The following is an 18,483-nucleotide window of genomic DNA, read 5'->3' as shown; positions in this document are numbered from 1 at the left end:
TAACTGCATATATATATTACATATGCAGTCAAGCTCATATCTTTTCATGAATGATAATCTTTTCAAGGAACTGGTTTTTCAAGTAAGAGCAAGATGTGCTGGGGCATTTTTTTTTTTAAATTACCTCACCGTCTATGTTATTATTAACAGTTCCCAAACTCTTCAGTGAAGTGGGTAAAAAAGCTTTTTTACATGCTGCTCCTTCTGCCTGGAACCTTCTGCAATTAAATTTGAAATTGCAAAAACTGGTCTCTTTCCGGGAATTTAAATCAGTGCTGCAGAAACTGTACGCGCTCCCTTCTGGCTCCTATTTGTGGGAAATATTTGAATCTGGATGTTTGAGTTTAATTTATTTGTTGTTTGACAGCACTTGATCATCTTGCTTATCTGCATGGCGGGCTTAGATTGCCCTGAGGTTGCTTTTAAAGTGACTCTTGTTTGTGTCAAGGATGTGATCTTTGACATTATTATTTTTTATTATTATTACTTATTCCATTTTTATTAAATTGTGATCTTGTAAGATTTTTTGTCTGTTATCCGCTGGATGATGTCAGTTGTACCCTTTCTGCCATCAGTCTCGGCCATGAACACTCATAAAAAAAAGATAATTGAAATCTCAGTTAGGATCTCCTTATTGAATATATGTTAAATCTAAAATAGACACTTAATGGACTGAGCCTTTTCCAAGAAAAATACAGTTACATTAACCGAATAAGCTCCACTTCCTAGAGTGCCGACCTTGTAAGCAGCTTGGTGAAGAAACAGCAGAGACGAGGAAAATGGGTTTTTTTTGTCTTTTTTTTGTATTTTGTTTTTTTGCTCTCAACTCCACAAGTGCAGAGCATTTTCTCTGAAAGTACAGGAGGAAAATTCGTGGTAGGAGGAAGATGTGATTCAGGCAGGAAGTGGAGACATGAAGTGTTTATTGAAGAGATGAGTTTTCAGGTCACGGCAGATGATATGGAGGGAAGAATAATTACTCAGTTTGGGGGGCTTGTTTTGATGTGGCTGGAGCCGAATTAGTGTTTAGTGTTCCACTAGAAATACTCGGGATTGAGGACACTTACACCATACATGATAATGAAGCGGCGCTCAGCTTGGTGCACATAAAACCTTTTCTTCTGCAGCAACTGGCGACGGACCACTTTGCCTAGCATCTACCTGTGAATGTGGTGACATAAAAGCGGCGCCCTGTCTGTACACAATAGGTCACGGCATTACAATACCGCGCCACTCCGTACGGAGCAGAGCTGCGGCTCCCCGCGCTTTAACATTAATCTCGCCTCATTCCGCTTCCTCCTCATTTCTTTCAGATCCGAGTTAGTATGAATAATGAAGAAAAATAAAAACTAAAAAAGGCTTTTATCATGTGAAAATTGATGCATTCACAGCATCTATTTTCTGTTTCTGCAGACAGTGAATTCTTAAGTGCTTTGGCTGTCGAGAATAAAATTGCTGCAGGATCAGGTTCTCCCACCTCTCGCTGGTGTGCAGCAGACAACTGTATTATTTTGTTGTTTTTTTTTTGTCTGGGTTTTTTTAACTAACCAATTTACATTTTAATTAGATTTTCTTATGTTTTAATGTAGATCAGCTAACACAAAAAGAGAGGCGCCCAGACTACAAACACAACACTTCAAGAGTAGAGAGGGAAGGTTGAAACAGTCACAACAAAATGACCCCGACAGAAGATTTAATAGAGATCCTCGTGTCCTGTTGAGAGGTTAAATAATAGAAATGCAGAAAATAAATAAAGACATGGTGGAGAATTAAAAGGTGCATTTGGCAGCGTAAGAATATTTCTTAGTGTAAACACAAGAGAATGCAACCTTTGTTTGTTGGTGTGTGTAGGTGGGTGAACATAAATGAACATAAAGACAAAGGATTAAGCTTGTCACTTTTTGTTAATTATCAAGTCATTTGGTGTGAGCCAATACCGACATGGTTTTGGCGAGACGGTGGGATCCTCAGGCACCCCAGCTACAGAATTGGCTCAGTGCAGTTTAACTAGTGGCAGCCTTAAACGCAGCGTGTTTTATTATTAATCGCCCCGTGGAAAAGCACAGTTTGGGAGCATTTTGACAGTTTTAATGACACAGTTATGTATTTGAAGGCCAGGCCAGTCATTTGTGCCGTTACAAGGAGCTTTTTGTTCACTGACACATTGCTGACAAGCAGACTGTAATGGTTGGCCGAGGTTAAAGCTTTGGAATGTAATACTTGTTATTTTTCCAAAATGTGGTTAACACAGCTGTCTTTATTTTTCACATCTCAAACATCTTTTTCACTCAATTTAAATTACTTCATTCTCTCTGAGGTTGCAGCTCCAGGTACTGGTGTGCTACATGAAGGTGTGAAGGGCACAGTCAGGGGATAAACATCTTACAGTACACTCCACTTAGTTTGAGATCTCAATGGCAGCACGATATAGCTTAAATGTTTAAAAGGAGAGAGGGCATGATGGAAAATCAACTTCTATGAGGGAATAAATTGCCTGTCCGAGGCTACTGGAACAGAGGATAGCTGAGCTGTGTGTCTGTTTACAGCCTCCGCACAGCTCAAGGTATTCTCGATATCAGCCGCAACGTGACCACACTGAAGATTTATTCATTATAGTCTTGTTGTCAACGTGACGGCGTCACAGCTTTTTTTTTTCTTTTGTCAATGCCTGCTGATTTAGAATTTTTGTGCTTTAATTTGTGGGCATGATTACTTTGAGTTATCAACCATTGTTTTACACTGAAAATATTTTAAAATCTTACTAAGGATATTTCATTTCTAGACAAACACATCTTATTACACTTAATATAACACGCAATCACCCAGAGAGTAGCTTCCTGGTGAGATGAATGGGACATTTTTACAGCCAAGAAAAACACCTCCTGTTCCTTTTTTACTTCTTTCCAAAACCAGCAGTCAGTCTAATGATGTGCTGTATTTCAGGTGATTCTGGAGTGGCCCACAGACCTAGCAGTTAGCCCCATGGACAACTCGCTGTATGTCCTGGACAACAACATTGTGCTGCGCATCACAGAGAACGGTCAAGTGAGCATCGCAGCTGGCCGACCTATCCACTGCCCGCTGGCTGGACTGGACCGTGGCTTGGCCGGCGGTCAGAGGGCTCAGTTAACCCCTCTCGAATCAGCTGTTTCCATTGCTGTTTCTTACCATGGGGCCATCTACATAGCGGAGACAGATGAGAGAAAGATGAGCAGGATCCGAAAGGTTTCTGTGGATGGTGAGATAACTCATTTGGCCGGGGCTCTCTCCGACTGCGATTGCAAGAACGATGCCAACTGCGACTGTTACCAGACAGGCGACGGCTATGCCAAAGATGCTCGGCTCAATGCTCCATCTTCTTTAGTGGCAGCCCCAGATGGAACACTCTATGTGGCAGACCTGGGCAACATCCGCATCCGGGCCATCGCACGAAATGGGCCAACCTTGACTTCCAGCGCCGGTACATATGAAGTGGCCTCCCCTGATGCGCAGGAGCTGTATATGTTTGACAGCAATGGCACCCACCAGCACACTGCCAGCCTGCTCACTGGCGACTTGAAATACACTTTCAGCTACAGCACAGAGAATGACATCACGGCTGTTACGGACAGCAGTGGCAACACTTTGAGAATTCGTAGAGATCCCAACCGCACGCCCGTGCGTATCGTCGCCCCTGACAACCAGGTGATCTGGCTGAGCATGAGCACCAACGGCGGGCTGAAAACACTTACAGCGCAGGGCCAGGAGCTGGTGCTTCTAACTTACCATGGCAACAACGGCCTGCTGGCTACAAAGACATCCGAGATTGGCTGGACAACCTTCTATGAGTAAGTATAATGGAGACTGGCAAGTTCTTTCTCTGGAAAGTCAGACTGATTTAGCTTGCAATTAAATTGATGCCTTTTGCATCTGGAACCAGCCCATTGTACAAATGAAATCAAAGCCACCGCCTACTTTGTGCATACTAATTCAAATGATGTAAACAAATATACTGTGGCATTGGCAGATCATTCTATGTTTTGGAAATAAGATAAAGCGAGTATTCATGCCTCTCGTGGATCAGAGGCTGTATGGTTGAAGGACATCACCAGGGTGTTTATTACATTTTTCAATTCATGAGTTACAAGGACAGAAACTCTTTCTGTGCACGGACATGTGCATGTGCGTGACCCTGTGTGTGTTCTTTCTTGTCTCACAGCTCAGCACGAGTTAACTCTATAAACTCTATAAATGGTAACCGCACTTACCTGCAAAATGCTTCAGGGTGCACTTCTAATTGAAACCTAATTATAAAATTTGCCTCAGATCAGTAAAATAGCCTAGTTAGACTTTAATAACTTTATATCCATAACATACTTTTACAGTTTGCTAAATAAACCATGTGTTCAAAAATGTAGTTAGTAAAGAAGCAACATCAGTGTTGTTTATAATGTGATGTTGTGTTGACTCGAATACATTTAAAATGAGGAAAGCCGAACAAAATCAATCCATGATTATATAGTTTTTACAATAATAAGCAGCCATAACATGGTCAGAACAGCATGCCCTCTCAGTGATTGAATTTTTCTCCCTTCTGTAATTTGCTGTCATGTCACATTATGCCATGAATGATATCCTCACTATAACTAAAACAGCAAAGCATTTCAGTTTAAATTATAATGACACATCAATCATCCAGAGAATCCAATCCATTAATATAAAGTTCATATAAAACGGATCGTTGATGAAATGTGTCATTCTCAGATATCAAATATTTGGATTGCGCCCGGGGTTGATACAGACGCCTTGTCACTCACGCTCCGGAAACTGAACATATAACAGAAAAAAAAAATACAGGAAAGAAAAGTGACATTTTAATTACAATAACGCTGATGGTCTTATTCAACAAGTATAAAAGAGCTGATAATTCGATGCATTGTGGCATTGAGAGCCCTCATACATATCAGCGCTTTTGTCTTTTGATGTGTTTTTTTCCCAACAGCTACGACAGTGAAGGACGGCTAATGAACGTGACGTTCCCCACTGGAATGGTGAATAACTTGTACACGGACATCTACAGCGCTTTGACCGTGGACATCGAAAGCTCCATGACGGAGGAAGAAATCAGCATCACCACCAACACCTCGACCATCCGTGCCTTCTACACTCTGGCTCAGGGTAAGGGAGCAGCTCGTCTTCCCGACTCAGGCAGCGATTTTGTAAGCCGTTATTTGTCATTGTTTCGGGGGTCGTCGGGGCAATGTTGAGTAAGCTTAAGTCGTGTATCATTACAGCTCAGAGGGTCTGACAGACGACAGTGTAAATGATTACTCTGTCAGTGTGCAGGGTTTGGCGTGTCAGTTCAACCTTGTATCTAAATGGTTTCTACTCGCTGCCAGAGCCAGATGGTCCAGTTATTTCAGCACATCATTCATGGTCATTCTTTTTTTTTTTTTTTGTGAGAAAGCTGAATAAAAATCCTAAAGCCTGAAACCACAACTGAGTTCAACTAGGAGACTGTCAATAACGTGAATTCCCATGTGTACTGACATATTTCTCTGTTCTCAAATGTACATTTTGTTCATTTCTTGTTTACTATCAACAGACCAGTGTAGAAGCAGCTATCAAGTGGGCTTTGACAACTCGCTAAGGATTACCTATGCCAACGGGATGGACACCCACTACCAGACAGAGCCCCACATCCTGGCAGGCGCTGCCAATCCAACTGTAGCCAGACGCAACATGAGCTTGCCAGGGGAGAGTGGGCAAAACTTGGTTGAGTGGCGCTTCCGCAAAGAACAAGCCAGAGGGAAAGTTATCGTGTTTGGACGCAAGCTTAGGGTATGTTTGATTCCTTTTTTTTTTTTTTTCTTCCTTGAGGCACATGCAAATGATCAGCAGCCCAAAAGTGGATTTATCCTGTGGCCTTCTTTACCTCAGTGAGAGACAGACTGTGGAGGTGACACTTTTGGGGACGGTGTTCAATTGCAGACGGTTACTTGTGCAAAAAAATAAGATAAAACTGTCTGAATAAAGACATCTGTTGTTTTATATCTGTAGCTGTGTCACTGCCCTTTTTATCACCTTCCAAAAATATTTCTGCAATTCTCCCTTTCTATTGAAATGTTAGAAACGCATCACCATTAAGTTCCTGAGAGTTATCATTATTCCAACAGTGTACAGAAGCCCACCTCTTCTTATTCCACCTTCTTAGAATCCGACACTCAGATTTATGTCTTCCAGTACTTCATGAACTTAACTTGGGTGGTTACTTTGCCTCTGAGTAATTTTCATCTCCACTAAATTCAGGAGGTTGTAATTTAAGTGAACCTGAACAATCGCCAGAGTGTCTCTCAGTTTAATGAGCCCCGTGAAGGGGATGTTAATCTCTGTGACAACTGTAGTGAAAATCATTGTGAATACAGTTTAAAGAGACATCCAGACAAAGGTGCTATAAAAACCAAGGATTTTTCTTGATATTGTGCTGTTGTATGATCATGATTTCTTAAAGCGATATCTGTTGAATATTATCACTCGTGGTAGCTGTTGTAGGAGTTGTCATTTTTTTGTCTTACACATTCTTAAATCAAATCTTTCCCACAGGTGAACGGGCGAAACATTCTTTCCGTTGATTATGATCGCACCCTGAGGACAGAGAAGATTTATGATGACCACAGGAAGTTCCTCTTAAAGATTATATACGACACAGCGGGCCACCCAGTGCTCTGGGTGCCCAGCAGTAAGCTACTGCCGGTTAATGTCAGTCGCACTAGCAGCGGGCAAATCAGTGCCCTGCAGAGAGGTCCCACCACTGAGAGACTTGAGTATGATAGCCAAGGCCGCCTGGTGTCCAGGGTGTTTGCTGATGGGAAGATATGGAGTTACACCTACCTGGAGCAGGTGAGAAAATAACATGACCAGAGGAAGCAATATGTAAGATATAGTGTACAGCATGCTAGTCATTATCGCCACAGGATGACTGAAGACCCTGACATGTAGCAGTGGTCACCCTGAAGAGGATTATTTCACGATAATCACCAGCTCCATGTACATAATTCTGCGTCTTACGGAGGCAGAAACACAGTAATCATTTTACACTAACTGCAGACTTTTAGGCATTTTTTTGTAAACGCTGGATATAAACATGTTCAGAAGGTTTGCATTCACAACATGTACCTAACACTCGACCCAGTAATGACAATTCTGCAGCAAACTGAAGGAAGACGCAGAGTGTAACCTGGTGTATCCATCTGCTCCTCTGCAGTATGTCAGGTTTAACCAAGGAAAGGATGCACTGGCAGCAGTGTAAAGTTTACAGTCTTTAAATCGCAGTATGTAAAGGCTGAAGACTGGCGACGTTATGTGCTGCCGCATGTTAATTTGTGTGGTGTGTCCTGTCTTGTTTGTTTAGCGCTGTGCCGTGACTGCGTGTGCGTTTTAATTGTGACCTGCCAGGAGACTGAAGAAGAAAATTAGTACAATCCATCAAATGCTAACAACATGTTAAATATTGTTCATGGTCCCCTTACAAAAATAAATGAATAAATAGCTGCAACATAACAAAGAACGGACACCCTGCACTTGATGAGTGGTTCAACCTGTTTTCAGACTTGGTGGCCAACGAGGAGTACAAATTGAAAGACTGGGTAAATATAGAGTCAACACACTGGGCGACTGGCAGGCTGTGATTATATGAAACCTTGCAAGAGCTCATTTTTTTCCCATTTTTAATAACTGTATTTACTCATTTGTTAAATATGTGCTTCTTTCTGACCGACAAAGACTAAAAATAGAAACTCAGGAAATAGCTGCGTGATCTGTACAGTCTGTGTGTGTTTCAGGTCATCTTCAGTTTTGCTCCACATAGTGATACAGAGTGGCACACAGACTGTGACGTACAAAAATAATCTAAATCCTAAATAACACACAGATCACAAATCTGAACGGTCCTCTTATAGTTGCATTTTGCTATTCCGTTGTGTCAAACAATTTACCTCTCTTGAGCCGCACCGCTCCATCAATCTCTCCCACAGAGTGTATTTAAGATTGCATTGAGCTGCTCCGCTACAAAAATACATGCAGAGATTTCCTGAGCCTCTCCTGGCTGCATCCTTTCATTGCGTGACCTGGAGAGGCCATGTCAACACTCTGACACAAGGAACACGGAGAGCTCAGGGAGCACAAGCAACCTCTGTAGCAACGGATGACTGAGCATGACATTTTAACAGGAAGGGTGGTAAACCTTTAGAAGACAGGCCACAGTCTAATCTGCATATATTTTAAATTAAACTAGTTTTTGTGGAGAAAATGACTTTAAAGGAAACAGTACTTGTGCCAGATGGTCTAGTATTTTGACCACCAGTCATTAATAATTGAACGTGTTTAAAAGAACAAATTGTCTTTCACACTCAGGTTTGTAGGAAATGTTATTAAATGATATTAAACATCAATATATAATTTTCAAAGCACTTATAACGTTGAAACTAAAACTGTAAACTGTATCCTGCATTATCAGATTAGACAATCTGTTAGCTAACTCTACCTGGTGCATTTTTCATACACCCTGTTTCTACTCCCTCTGACTGCACTCAACCTGCCTGTCATTACACATATATTATGTATAAATATTACACAACTTAAGAAAACACTTGCTATTTTGCTCTTTTCCCTCCAGTCCATGGTTCTCCTGCTCCACAGTCAACGGCAGTACATATTTGATTTTGACTCTCTGGACCGGCTTTCTGCTGTGACGATGCCAAGCGTAGCTCGCTACACCATGCAGACCATCCGCTCAGTGGGCTACTACAGGAACCTTTATCACCCCCCAGAGAGCAACGCCTCAGTGGCTGTGGACTACAGCGAAGATGGCCTCCTGCTGAGAGTAGCTCACCTGGGCACAGGCCGCAGGGTTCTGTACAGGTACCGCCGGCAGAACAAACTGTCGGAGATGTTGTACGACAGCACGAGAGTCAGCTTCACCTACGACGAGACGGCAGGTGTGCTGAAGACGGTCAACCTGCAGAATGAAGGTTTCATCTGCTCCATCCGTTATCGCCAAGTGGGTCCTCTGGTGGACCGGCAGATTTTCCGCTTCAGTGAGGATGGCATGGTCAATGCACGCTTTGATTACACCTATGACAGCAGCCTGCGCGTCACCAGCGTGCAGGGCGTCATCAACGAAACACCACTACCCATCGATCTGTACCAGTTTGATGACATCTCAGGAAAGGTGGAACAGTTCGGGAAGTTCGGGGTGATCTACTATGACATCAATCAGATCATATCCACCGCGGTCATGACCTACACCAAACACTTCGATGCACACGGTCGCATCAAGGAGATCCAGTATGAGATATTCCGCTCGCTCATGTACTGGATCACTTTCCAGTACGACGACGTGGGCAGAGTCATCAGGCGAGAGATCAAGATCGGCCCCTTTGCCAACACCACCAAGTACGGCTATGAGTATGACGTGGATGGCCAGCTCCAGACTGTGTATCTGAATGAAAAAGTGATGTGGCGCTATACGTATGACCTGAATGGAAATCTGCACCTGCTGAATGCAGGAAACAGCGCCAGACTTCTTCCTCTGCGATACGACCTGAGAGACCGCATCACCCGCCTCGGAGATATCCAATACAGAATGGATGAAGATGGTTTCCTCCGTCAGAGGGGAGCAGAGATTTTTGAGTACAACTCCAAAGGACTCTTGGTGCGGGTCTACAGCAAGAGCAATGGCTGGACGATCCAGTATCGCTATGATGGACTCGGCCGCCGAGTGTCCACTAAGACGAGCTTGGGTCAGCACCTCCAATATTTCTACGCAGACCTGAGCTACCCAGCCAGGATTACACATGTCTATAACCACTCCAGTTCAGAGATCACCTCGCTCTACTACGACCTCCAGGGACACCTGTTTGCAATGGAGATCAGCAGTGGAGAGGAGTTCTACATCGCCTGCGATAACACCGGCACACCTCTGGCTGTCTTCACCAGCAACGGCCTCCTGGTAAAACAGCTTCAGTACACAGCATACGGCGAGGTCTACTTCGACTCAAACCCAGACTTCCAGCTTGTGCTCGGGTTTCACGGAGGACTGTATGATCCCCTGACCAAACTGCTGCACTTCGGGGAGCAGGATTACGATATAATGTCTGGAAGGTGGACTGTTCCAGATGTCTCTACATGGAAAAAAGTTGGCAAAGAGCCAGCTCCTTTTAATTTATACATGTTCAGAAATAACAACCCCATCAGCAAAGTCCATGAAGTGAGAGAATACGTTGCAGGTAAGAGATATCACGGTTAGAGCTTCTGATGCGTTTGATTGTGATTATAAGGGCTGAAACTAATGATTATTTTCATTACTCATTTTTCTGCAGATGAATTTCTCTATGAATTATTTAAATTGTTGGAAAATAGTAGAGAAAATCCCTGATAATTTGCATATTAAATCCTCATCCTTTTCTAATCAGATGTTTTATTTCAGTGTTTTATGTAATTTTGTTTGTGTTGTAATAATTAGTGATATCTTAGCAATTTCGCATTTTCTTAATCAGTTTGATTGATGCTCAGTGTTCAACAAAGTTTGTCAGAACCTGCATTTGTCTACTAGTTTTCTTATTAGAAACGGATCATCTGGTGGTATTCACGTTGTAACTTGTGAACTTTCTGCCTTTTAATTTATTCCTCTTGCACAGATGTGAACAGCTGGCTTGTAACCTTTGGCTTTCATCTGCACAACACCATTCCTGGCTTTCCGGTCCCCAAGTTCGATTTAAGCATGCCATCCTATGAACTAAGCAAGAGTCAGCGCTGGGACGATCTGCCGGTAGGTACCACTGATCCTCTCATGCTTACTGAACACAAACACGAGTGTTTTACTCCTCCAGCCGACAGACACTTTTCTTTTGGAAGTGAACACGATCGCACAGACACTAAAACAATTGCTTTGTTTTTCACTGTTTTTCTTTTATGTCAGAAGTTCCAAGCTGCCATCTCTTAATTGGATTGCTGTGTATTTCACACAAAATCAATTTTAATTGGGCAATATTTGCATAATAACACGCCAAATAAGCGTAACGTGTTCCTTCCTCTGTCTTATTGTGTTAGTCACCAATTGAACACATTAGAACACCGTCTAACTTTATATGTAATATTTTGGTGTTCCTACTGTTAAAACAATCTTTTGAAGCTATTTATGATTCTTTGGTCTCTTCTCAGGCCTTAACACAAAAAGTGTTGCTGTAAAATTGTCATGGGGGATTTATCTACTTTTGGCTTGAGAACACAGCTTGAAAACACCATTATCTTAGACGAGGATGAAAAATTCTTTGAAGCAGAGCAGAAGCTGGTTCTAAATGGCCTGGAGAGTCAGGTTCTGCCATGTTCAGGCGTTAACGTTTCACTGCACTTTTCCTACAGTCTATCTCTGGGGTCCAGCAGGAAGTAACCAGACAAGCGCATTCTCTCTTGTCATTCGAGCGGCTGCCAGAGGTCCATCTCACTCGAGGTCGCAGAGGTGAAAAGTCTTGGCTGTGGTTCTCAGCAGCAATGTCTCCAATTGGAAGAGCCGTTATGTTTGCGATCTACAAGGGCAGCGTTCACACTCACACACTCAACGTGGCCAGTGAGGACTGTATCAAGGTTGCAACAATCCTCAACAATGCTTTCTATTTGGAAGACCTCCACTTCACTATAGAAGGGCGGGACACACACTACTTCGTCAAGCCAGGCCTTCCCGATGCCGACCTTGCCGCATTGCACCTCACAAGTGGACACAAAACCCTGGAGAACGGTGTCAACGTGACTGTTTCTCAGTCCACCACAGTCATGGATAGTCGTACTCGGCGTTTCGCAGATGTGGAGATTCGTGCCGGTGCTCTGGCTCTTCATATCCGCTACGGATCCACAGTGGACGAGGAGAAAGCGCGGGTTGTTGAGCTCGCTCGTCAGCGCGCCCTCGCAGGTGCTTGGGCGAGAGAACAGCAGCGAGTGCGAGATGGCGAGGAGGGGGTCCGCCCCTGGACAGAGGGGGAGAAGAGGCAGCTCCTGAGTAGTGGAAAAGTGTTGGGGTACGATGGGTACTATGTGCTCTCCATCGAGCAGTACCCAGAATTAGCAGACAGTGCTAATAACATCCACTTTCTGCGGCAAAGTGAAATTGGGAAAAGGTAACAATACGCGGTGCATTTTCTGCCAAAGAGACTTTGTTTTGGTAGAGACACACTAGTGGACAAAATGAAAAGCAACTGTAATCAAAGGTTGCTGTTATCTACCCTGAGTGTCAATGTGTTTTTGTATTAAAAAAAAGAAAGAAAAAGAAAGAAAAAAGTAGAAAGAAAAAAGAAAAAAAAAATACAAGGGGTCAAAAGCGATGCTGTGCATTGTGGCCCAGGGACTACAGAGTAAATGTATAACTACACCAAGCCTTAACATGGCAATTACAGGTCAGTTCCTCTGTTGCACAAGCCTTCTGGACTCTGGACTCTGAAGCAGAGGAATACTGGTGTCTTTGGAGAAACAGACAGCTAATTTCGGTGTTTTATGTTTTGGGGATTTTTTTGTTGTTGTTTTCATGAAGAGGAGTTCGGCTCAACCGACAGTGTTAAAGGAGCAAAGGAAATGTTTACATTATGCATATCTGCACTTCTTTAGAAGTCCGGGGCTCGAGAGTTCACACTCCCAGAGCGAGCAGTGTCCTTGAGCGAATGTTTGTTTTTAAAATCAGAGACTTCTGACGTTAGAGATATCCTCACCAAACAACCACTATGTATACCAGATTTAGCACTGTAAACATCAAAAACATCGAAATGTCTTATTCTCTTTGAGATGTTTTTAAAAAGAAAAAAAGAACAGAAACAGTTTCCATGTTTAAATACCCAATATTCATTGTGGAAAAAAAAAGGACAGTGACAGTGATGAAGAACTCTGTTGGGGTGAAAGGCACAGCCGTGTCTTGGACAGCACAGGGACACCATGTTTTGTAAATTATGCAAGAGTTTTATGTCGTTTTTTTAAGAAATTGAGTAAATGTCTGTACTAGTCATATTAACAGTAATTTATGTTGTGTTTATACATGACGAATAAAGTCCAGCTGAGTTTGATTTTATTTTGATTTTATTTTTCAGACATGCATTTTTTTTTATTTTTTTTTTTTGTTCTTACAGTTACGTTACTCCTAATATGGCTAATGTGGGGCTTCTTCACAATGCTCTGTTTAAGTAATTAACAGAAACCTGTGCATGTAGTGACAAGTATTTACAAGTGGTGATGTATCTATAACATGCAGTCAACTATTATTTCCACTAAATTTAATGTTTATTGGGCATAATGCCTTTTGACCTGGCTTCCTGTCCAATGAATATTTCATCAACACAAATATTTCATGAACCCATCTCACATAAACAAGGTTGCAGTGGATCCAAATATAGATCACGTCCATGTTCTCGGTAGGTATGATTCTTTTGAATGTTAAATGCACTCATGGATTAAAATGATATTGGGGTTCTTTTTGGTGTGTTGTTTTTTTAAAGAACTGGACAAAGTTCTGCCTTTTTTTTCGTTGTCGTCTTCCCAAAAGTCAACTGCTACAGTCGTGAAGAAGTCAGAAAATGAGGTTTTATCGAGCCGGTAATGAACTCATTTAGATAACACCAGTGCTTTAAAGTATTTCCAAATAGTTATCTATGCATGGCCTCAGTATTCCCAAAAAATATCAAAATGACAAAGTACATGAATAATTAAAAATACATCCTTTGAACTACAAAGCGAAACGAGACAAATGCAGCATTAACTTTAAGTTTGCAGCTTGAAGCTGTTCTGAAGTGTGTTAATTGTAGCTGAAGACAGTGTAACTGTAACTAACCTTTTAATATAGACAGCAATAAGACATCTTCTTCATAAGCATCAGAAAGGATTTTAGGTTTGAACATCTGATGGCTCAATATTTAAACCTGCATTCTGGGTTGTGATCAGCTGTCCCACACTTGAGTTAAGTGTTATTCATCAAAGCACTGAGGCCTTCTGATGGTGGAATGCATAACTCTGAAAACAACCCCTTCATATGAAAGTGATTTTCTTTTTCATGGTAAACTTCAAACGGCATTTCAAACCAAATGGGAGCTGAATATTCTTTGCACAAAAGTTGTTTTATGCTGTTGTTTTTTTGACCCCCTGCGCCGCGTCGGCATCTCACAGATTCTTTGTATGGTTTCAGAAATTTAAAGAATGCTTTATGACATATAGAGCTCAAAAAAATCTACATCTCTTTGAATGTTGCTCAGCTCAAAATCTCAAATACATTCCATCAAAGTTCTCATCAGACTCCCTTAGGATATACCACCCCCATTCCTCACCAACCTATAATGAAATGTCTTGCTAAAGCTTCCCGGTGAGTCATTGTCTGTTGTTTCTTCACACTGAAATTACAGTGAACTTAAACGATCCCCCATTTGTTTTGATATATCCATACAAAGAGTTTCGAACCCCCAGAAAACCCTGCTGCAAAATCTTCAAATATAAGCTCAGCTCTGCAAAACATAAAGCGTTCAAATCTTTGATTCTCTTAAAAGTCCTCTGATGCTCCCTAGTGGTGCAGGGTGCATAGTTCACAAGTCATCCAGCTGACTGTTTATCTACATCATCATGTGGCTACGCACTTATTATAACAGAGTCATACCTGAACTTAAAGGGGGGTCAGAAAAATACTTCAAATAAATGAGTCCATGAATCACTCCTGGACACTCCGGGTTAATTTAAAGAGACATCAAATAGAATAGATAAAACAGTAAAATCAAAATGATCCGCAGTACTGCTGCAGTATCACACTGTGACCACAGTCGGCACTGCCAAAGCAACAGTGCGGCATATCACTACGCAGCATAACTAGACCTACTTCAAAGCCTCGAATAAAAGAGATGGCACGACTTTGCAAGAACATCAAAGACCCGAAAGCATCATGCAATAGCCACATCAGAGAAACGGAAAAAATGAGGCGTGTTTCATAATTCAGTTGGACCTGATTTTATGCACGTAACATAAAGGTGGCCACATGGAATCACACATGGTAACATGAAATACATTTGCAATCCATCTTTGAGGCACAATCACAAAACACCAGAGCACTGAGGGTGGATGCTATACATCATATATGAGGACTGAGTTTGAGGTCGCACAGCATGGATTAGAAGGTTCAGTCAGCGGTGCAAAACCAACAAACTTTTTGTTTAATGCAGCAAGTATCTCATCACAATCTGCTGATCTGTGTGATTCTGGTATTTATACGCAGCTCTGGCTTCGTAAATGGACAAAAAAAGAAGCCAACAAGGAAGAGGGCATCAGTTACACTGTCCTCACAGAGCTACACCGTGATCAGAGATCAGATCAGAGATGATAACTCAACAACTTAGTTTTAAAAAGACAACTTACTACAGCATTTCTTTCCTCTAGAGTTACACATTTGTACGTTACGATTGAGGCTAGCCAAGCCTCAGACAGAAGACGTTCTCATTTATATTATTATATATTACTAAAGTCCGGCTGTTAGAGTCGTCTATGACTTTGGGGTCTATCAACAATCTGTCCTCAGAATCGTTCACTCCAGCGCAGTGGCTTTACGTCAAAATGGTTGTTGATGACAATAAATGATGTCTGTAACTGTATGTTGCATCTATGTGGGCTCAAATCTGGTGGCCATGGGGATTTAAGAAAACTTGGACTGAATTCAGAATTTTTTAAAGCTACTCCAGTCACATTCAATTAAGATCCCATGATGCAGGGCTGAGAGTAACCAAACGGACAGTCATTCAAAGGGAAGTTGAATTTACAGTAGTAGATACAGCAAATCAGCAATGTGCTATTAGAAATGTGTGATCGAGTGCATCAGCCGAGCTGATTAGATAATTAGGAGCACATGGAACAGTCACCAGATTGAGCTCTCTAACGAGCGTCTAGTAAATAAAGTAACAGTGTGGAGCTGATTGCTTCTCCGAGGGCATTTCCAATCTTAAAGTGACATTCCCTTCCCCTGACGGTTTACATTTCAACATCCTGTATGGTGTTTTATAAAGCTAATCTCAGTGCTGATGTCCCTCTGTGGATTTTATCAGACCTGCTTTTTTGATTTGGGCAGCCAGTCTTAATAGATTCTCAATCGCACACACAAGGTGACGGTGTTCATTATTGCTTCTGCTCACCTTTAGCTGACAACTCGTGGACTTTCTCTTCGATGCAGAATCAACAGGACCTGTAGGGGTAAATTCAATTTGAGGTATGTGACAGAAAAACTAAATTCCATCCGCAAAGTATTTTCTGTGCAGTGATTCAAACTGGGGAGAGTTAAACCTCAGATTGTGTATAAGAAGAACACAGTTTCTCTCAGTAATAATAAATCTGCCCCCAGTTCCAGCTGGTTTCTTCACCAAATCTCTTTGGATGTAATAAATCAAAAATAAACTTTTGAAGGTTTGGTCTGATGTCACTTAAAAAAAAACTGATCACCCACATGAATGACCTTGAAATTCATTTGGAGAAGCACAATATATTTATCTGTATCTGTGAAAACGTAGCTGAGAAATATTGAATATAAATCCTGCTTTGCTTTCATGGCCTGAAGCATGTAATATATGTTTTGTAACTGTTCATAGAGGAGAGAAAAATTAACATTTTAATATAACAGATCTCACATGAGCCTTTAGACCCTCAGGTGTGCATCAACTACAGGTTAGACACTTGTTTTTACAAACGTGAAAATACTGCTTTCAATCGTGGTGAGATGCAGGTAATTAACAGTTATTGTTTGGGCTGAAATCCCTAAATTAATTTGTTACTTACTGCCTTCAATTTAAACCAATTTCTGGTGCATTTACTGAAAAAGAAAATAAACAGTTTTTTTTCTGTTTGGAGATTTCTGAACACAGAAAGGAACCGGCATGAAGAAAAACTGCTGTTAATATCTGACCACCACCATTTTCTTGTGATTACAGAATTTTTTCTCTGATGTCGACATAAACCGCTTTTGTTCTGAGCTTTGACACAACATCTGTTTTATGTGGACGTACGATAACTCTCTTGATCATAATGATGATAATTACATATCACGTGTGTTCTGATGTGGTAATCATCCAGAAGCAGTGGACACGCAGCGACTACTTCATCTGCAACTCACACTGGGAGCAAGTTTATAGCCTGACGTCACTGCAAAGAAATATCCAAGTAATCAAACAATATTCCTTTATAAATGAGTTTGTAATTAATTTCCTGCAACATTTAGTGTTGCATAGAGTTGCATAATTGACTGTTACACGTTTATACTATTATAATATATAATGATATTTCCACAATTCCGTATTTCCTTCTTCGTATCTTTTTTTTAGCTACAATAAAACATATATTATTCTTAGATAGTTCAAACTAATGTAATTAAAAGTCATCCGTTATTGTAGAATTAATGTTTAAAACTCATAGACAAGATAATTGAAGTATGGATTTACTATAAACATACTGTACGAACAGAAAAAGCAGCAGCAGTGTAAAGATTCGTTTCTCTGATTATAATTGATCTGTCAATTATATTTGATCATTAGAAGCTCGAAACATTTTGTTTAAACATGTAGTTATCTAATGATTACAAGGAGATGAGTTAATTAAAGTTATTTTGAGAACATAATTATCATTCAGAAACTGTTTTTACAATGTGAAATGATTTCCTCTGTAATTATTAAAGCTCATAATGTTTTTGAAGCAGACAGGCTCAGGTGCAGATCTCAATCCTCAAATCTTAAAATCATGTTTGGAGTTAATTGTTTTCTGAAACTCTGAGACAGATTCTCACGTGCACACGAGGTGATAGTGTTCATTTCTGCCTTCACTCTCCTTCAGCTGACAGCTTGTAGACTTTTCTCTCCAACAGAACCTGCAGGGGTAAATTTAAATTTGAGGCATGTGACAAAAAAAAAACCCCAGTATCTCTCTGCAGGATTTCATAACAGGCAGAGTTAAATCTAGGATGTAAAACTGGAAAAACACCATTTGATTGCGAGAAGATGGTTTAATCAAAGTAATGTCGAGCTCATAATTATCATTCACGAACACTTCATTATTACAGTGTGTAATAATTCCCTCTGTAATTTTTAATGCTAATAGGACGGGTGGAAGCAGAAAGACTGAAGTGCGGATCATGCTATTAACATATTGAGTCGCTTTTAGTCCAATTGTTCTGGTGATAAACACATTATTTATGCTCTCTTTCGAGAATACAAAAAAGTCTGAAATCAAAGCCGACGTAGAGAGGCAGTCAGATGCAGGCGGGCAGGGCTGACACTCGACAATCAGACGTTACGGCACGAGGACGAGGAGCATGCACACAGGAAAACAGTTTAACTTTCATTGGGAGTTTTACACGGCAGTAAGGTGCAAAGAGGCCACATCCCTTCGTTCTCTTAATCAGTGACTCACTCAGACCTTGGAGATAATGTGCATTGACACGTGCGTCCTATCAGCGAGATG

The 18,483-nt window shown here is 41.3% G+C and overlaps 1 protein-coding gene across 5 annotated transcripts in view; it reads left to right on the top strand.

The window, feature by feature from the left end:
* Window positions 1-13,488, top strand: part of si:dkey-237h12.3 (teneurin-3) — a 209,101-nt gene extending 195,613 nt beyond the window's left edge. For 4 of the 5 annotated variants that reach the window (XM_037076956.1, XM_037076955.1, XM_037076953.1 and 1 more), the window contains 7 exons: window positions 2,944-3,827; window positions 4,982-5,157; window positions 5,585-5,820; window positions 6,583-6,879; window positions 8,654-10,265; window positions 10,677-10,807; window positions 11,401-12,153. In XM_037076956.1, coding sequence (XP_036932851.1) covers window positions 2,944-3,827; window positions 4,982-5,157; window positions 5,585-5,820; window positions 6,583-6,879; window positions 8,654-10,265; window positions 10,677-10,807; window positions 11,401-12,153 — 4,089 coding nt within the window. Of the gene's footprint in view, window positions 1-2,943; window positions 3,828-4,981; window positions 5,158-5,584; window positions 5,821-6,582; window positions 6,880-8,653; window positions 10,266-10,676; window positions 10,808-11,400 lie in introns of all 5 variants that reach the window. The other variant, XM_037076954.1, reaches the window with a different exon arrangement.
* The last annotated feature ends 4,995 nt before the right edge of the window (window positions 13,489-18,483 follow it).

The sequence above is a fragment of the Acanthopagrus latus genome, chromosome 18 (genome assembly GCF_904848185.1).
Source record: "Acanthopagrus latus isolate v.2019 chromosome 18, fAcaLat1.1, whole genome shotgun sequence".
NCBI classification, from domain to species: Eukaryota; Metazoa; Chordata; class Actinopteri; order Spariformes; family Sparidae; genus Acanthopagrus; species Acanthopagrus latus.
The sequence above is the reverse complement of the archived record's forward strand: the minus strand, read 5'-3'. Positions and strand labels throughout refer to the sequence as shown.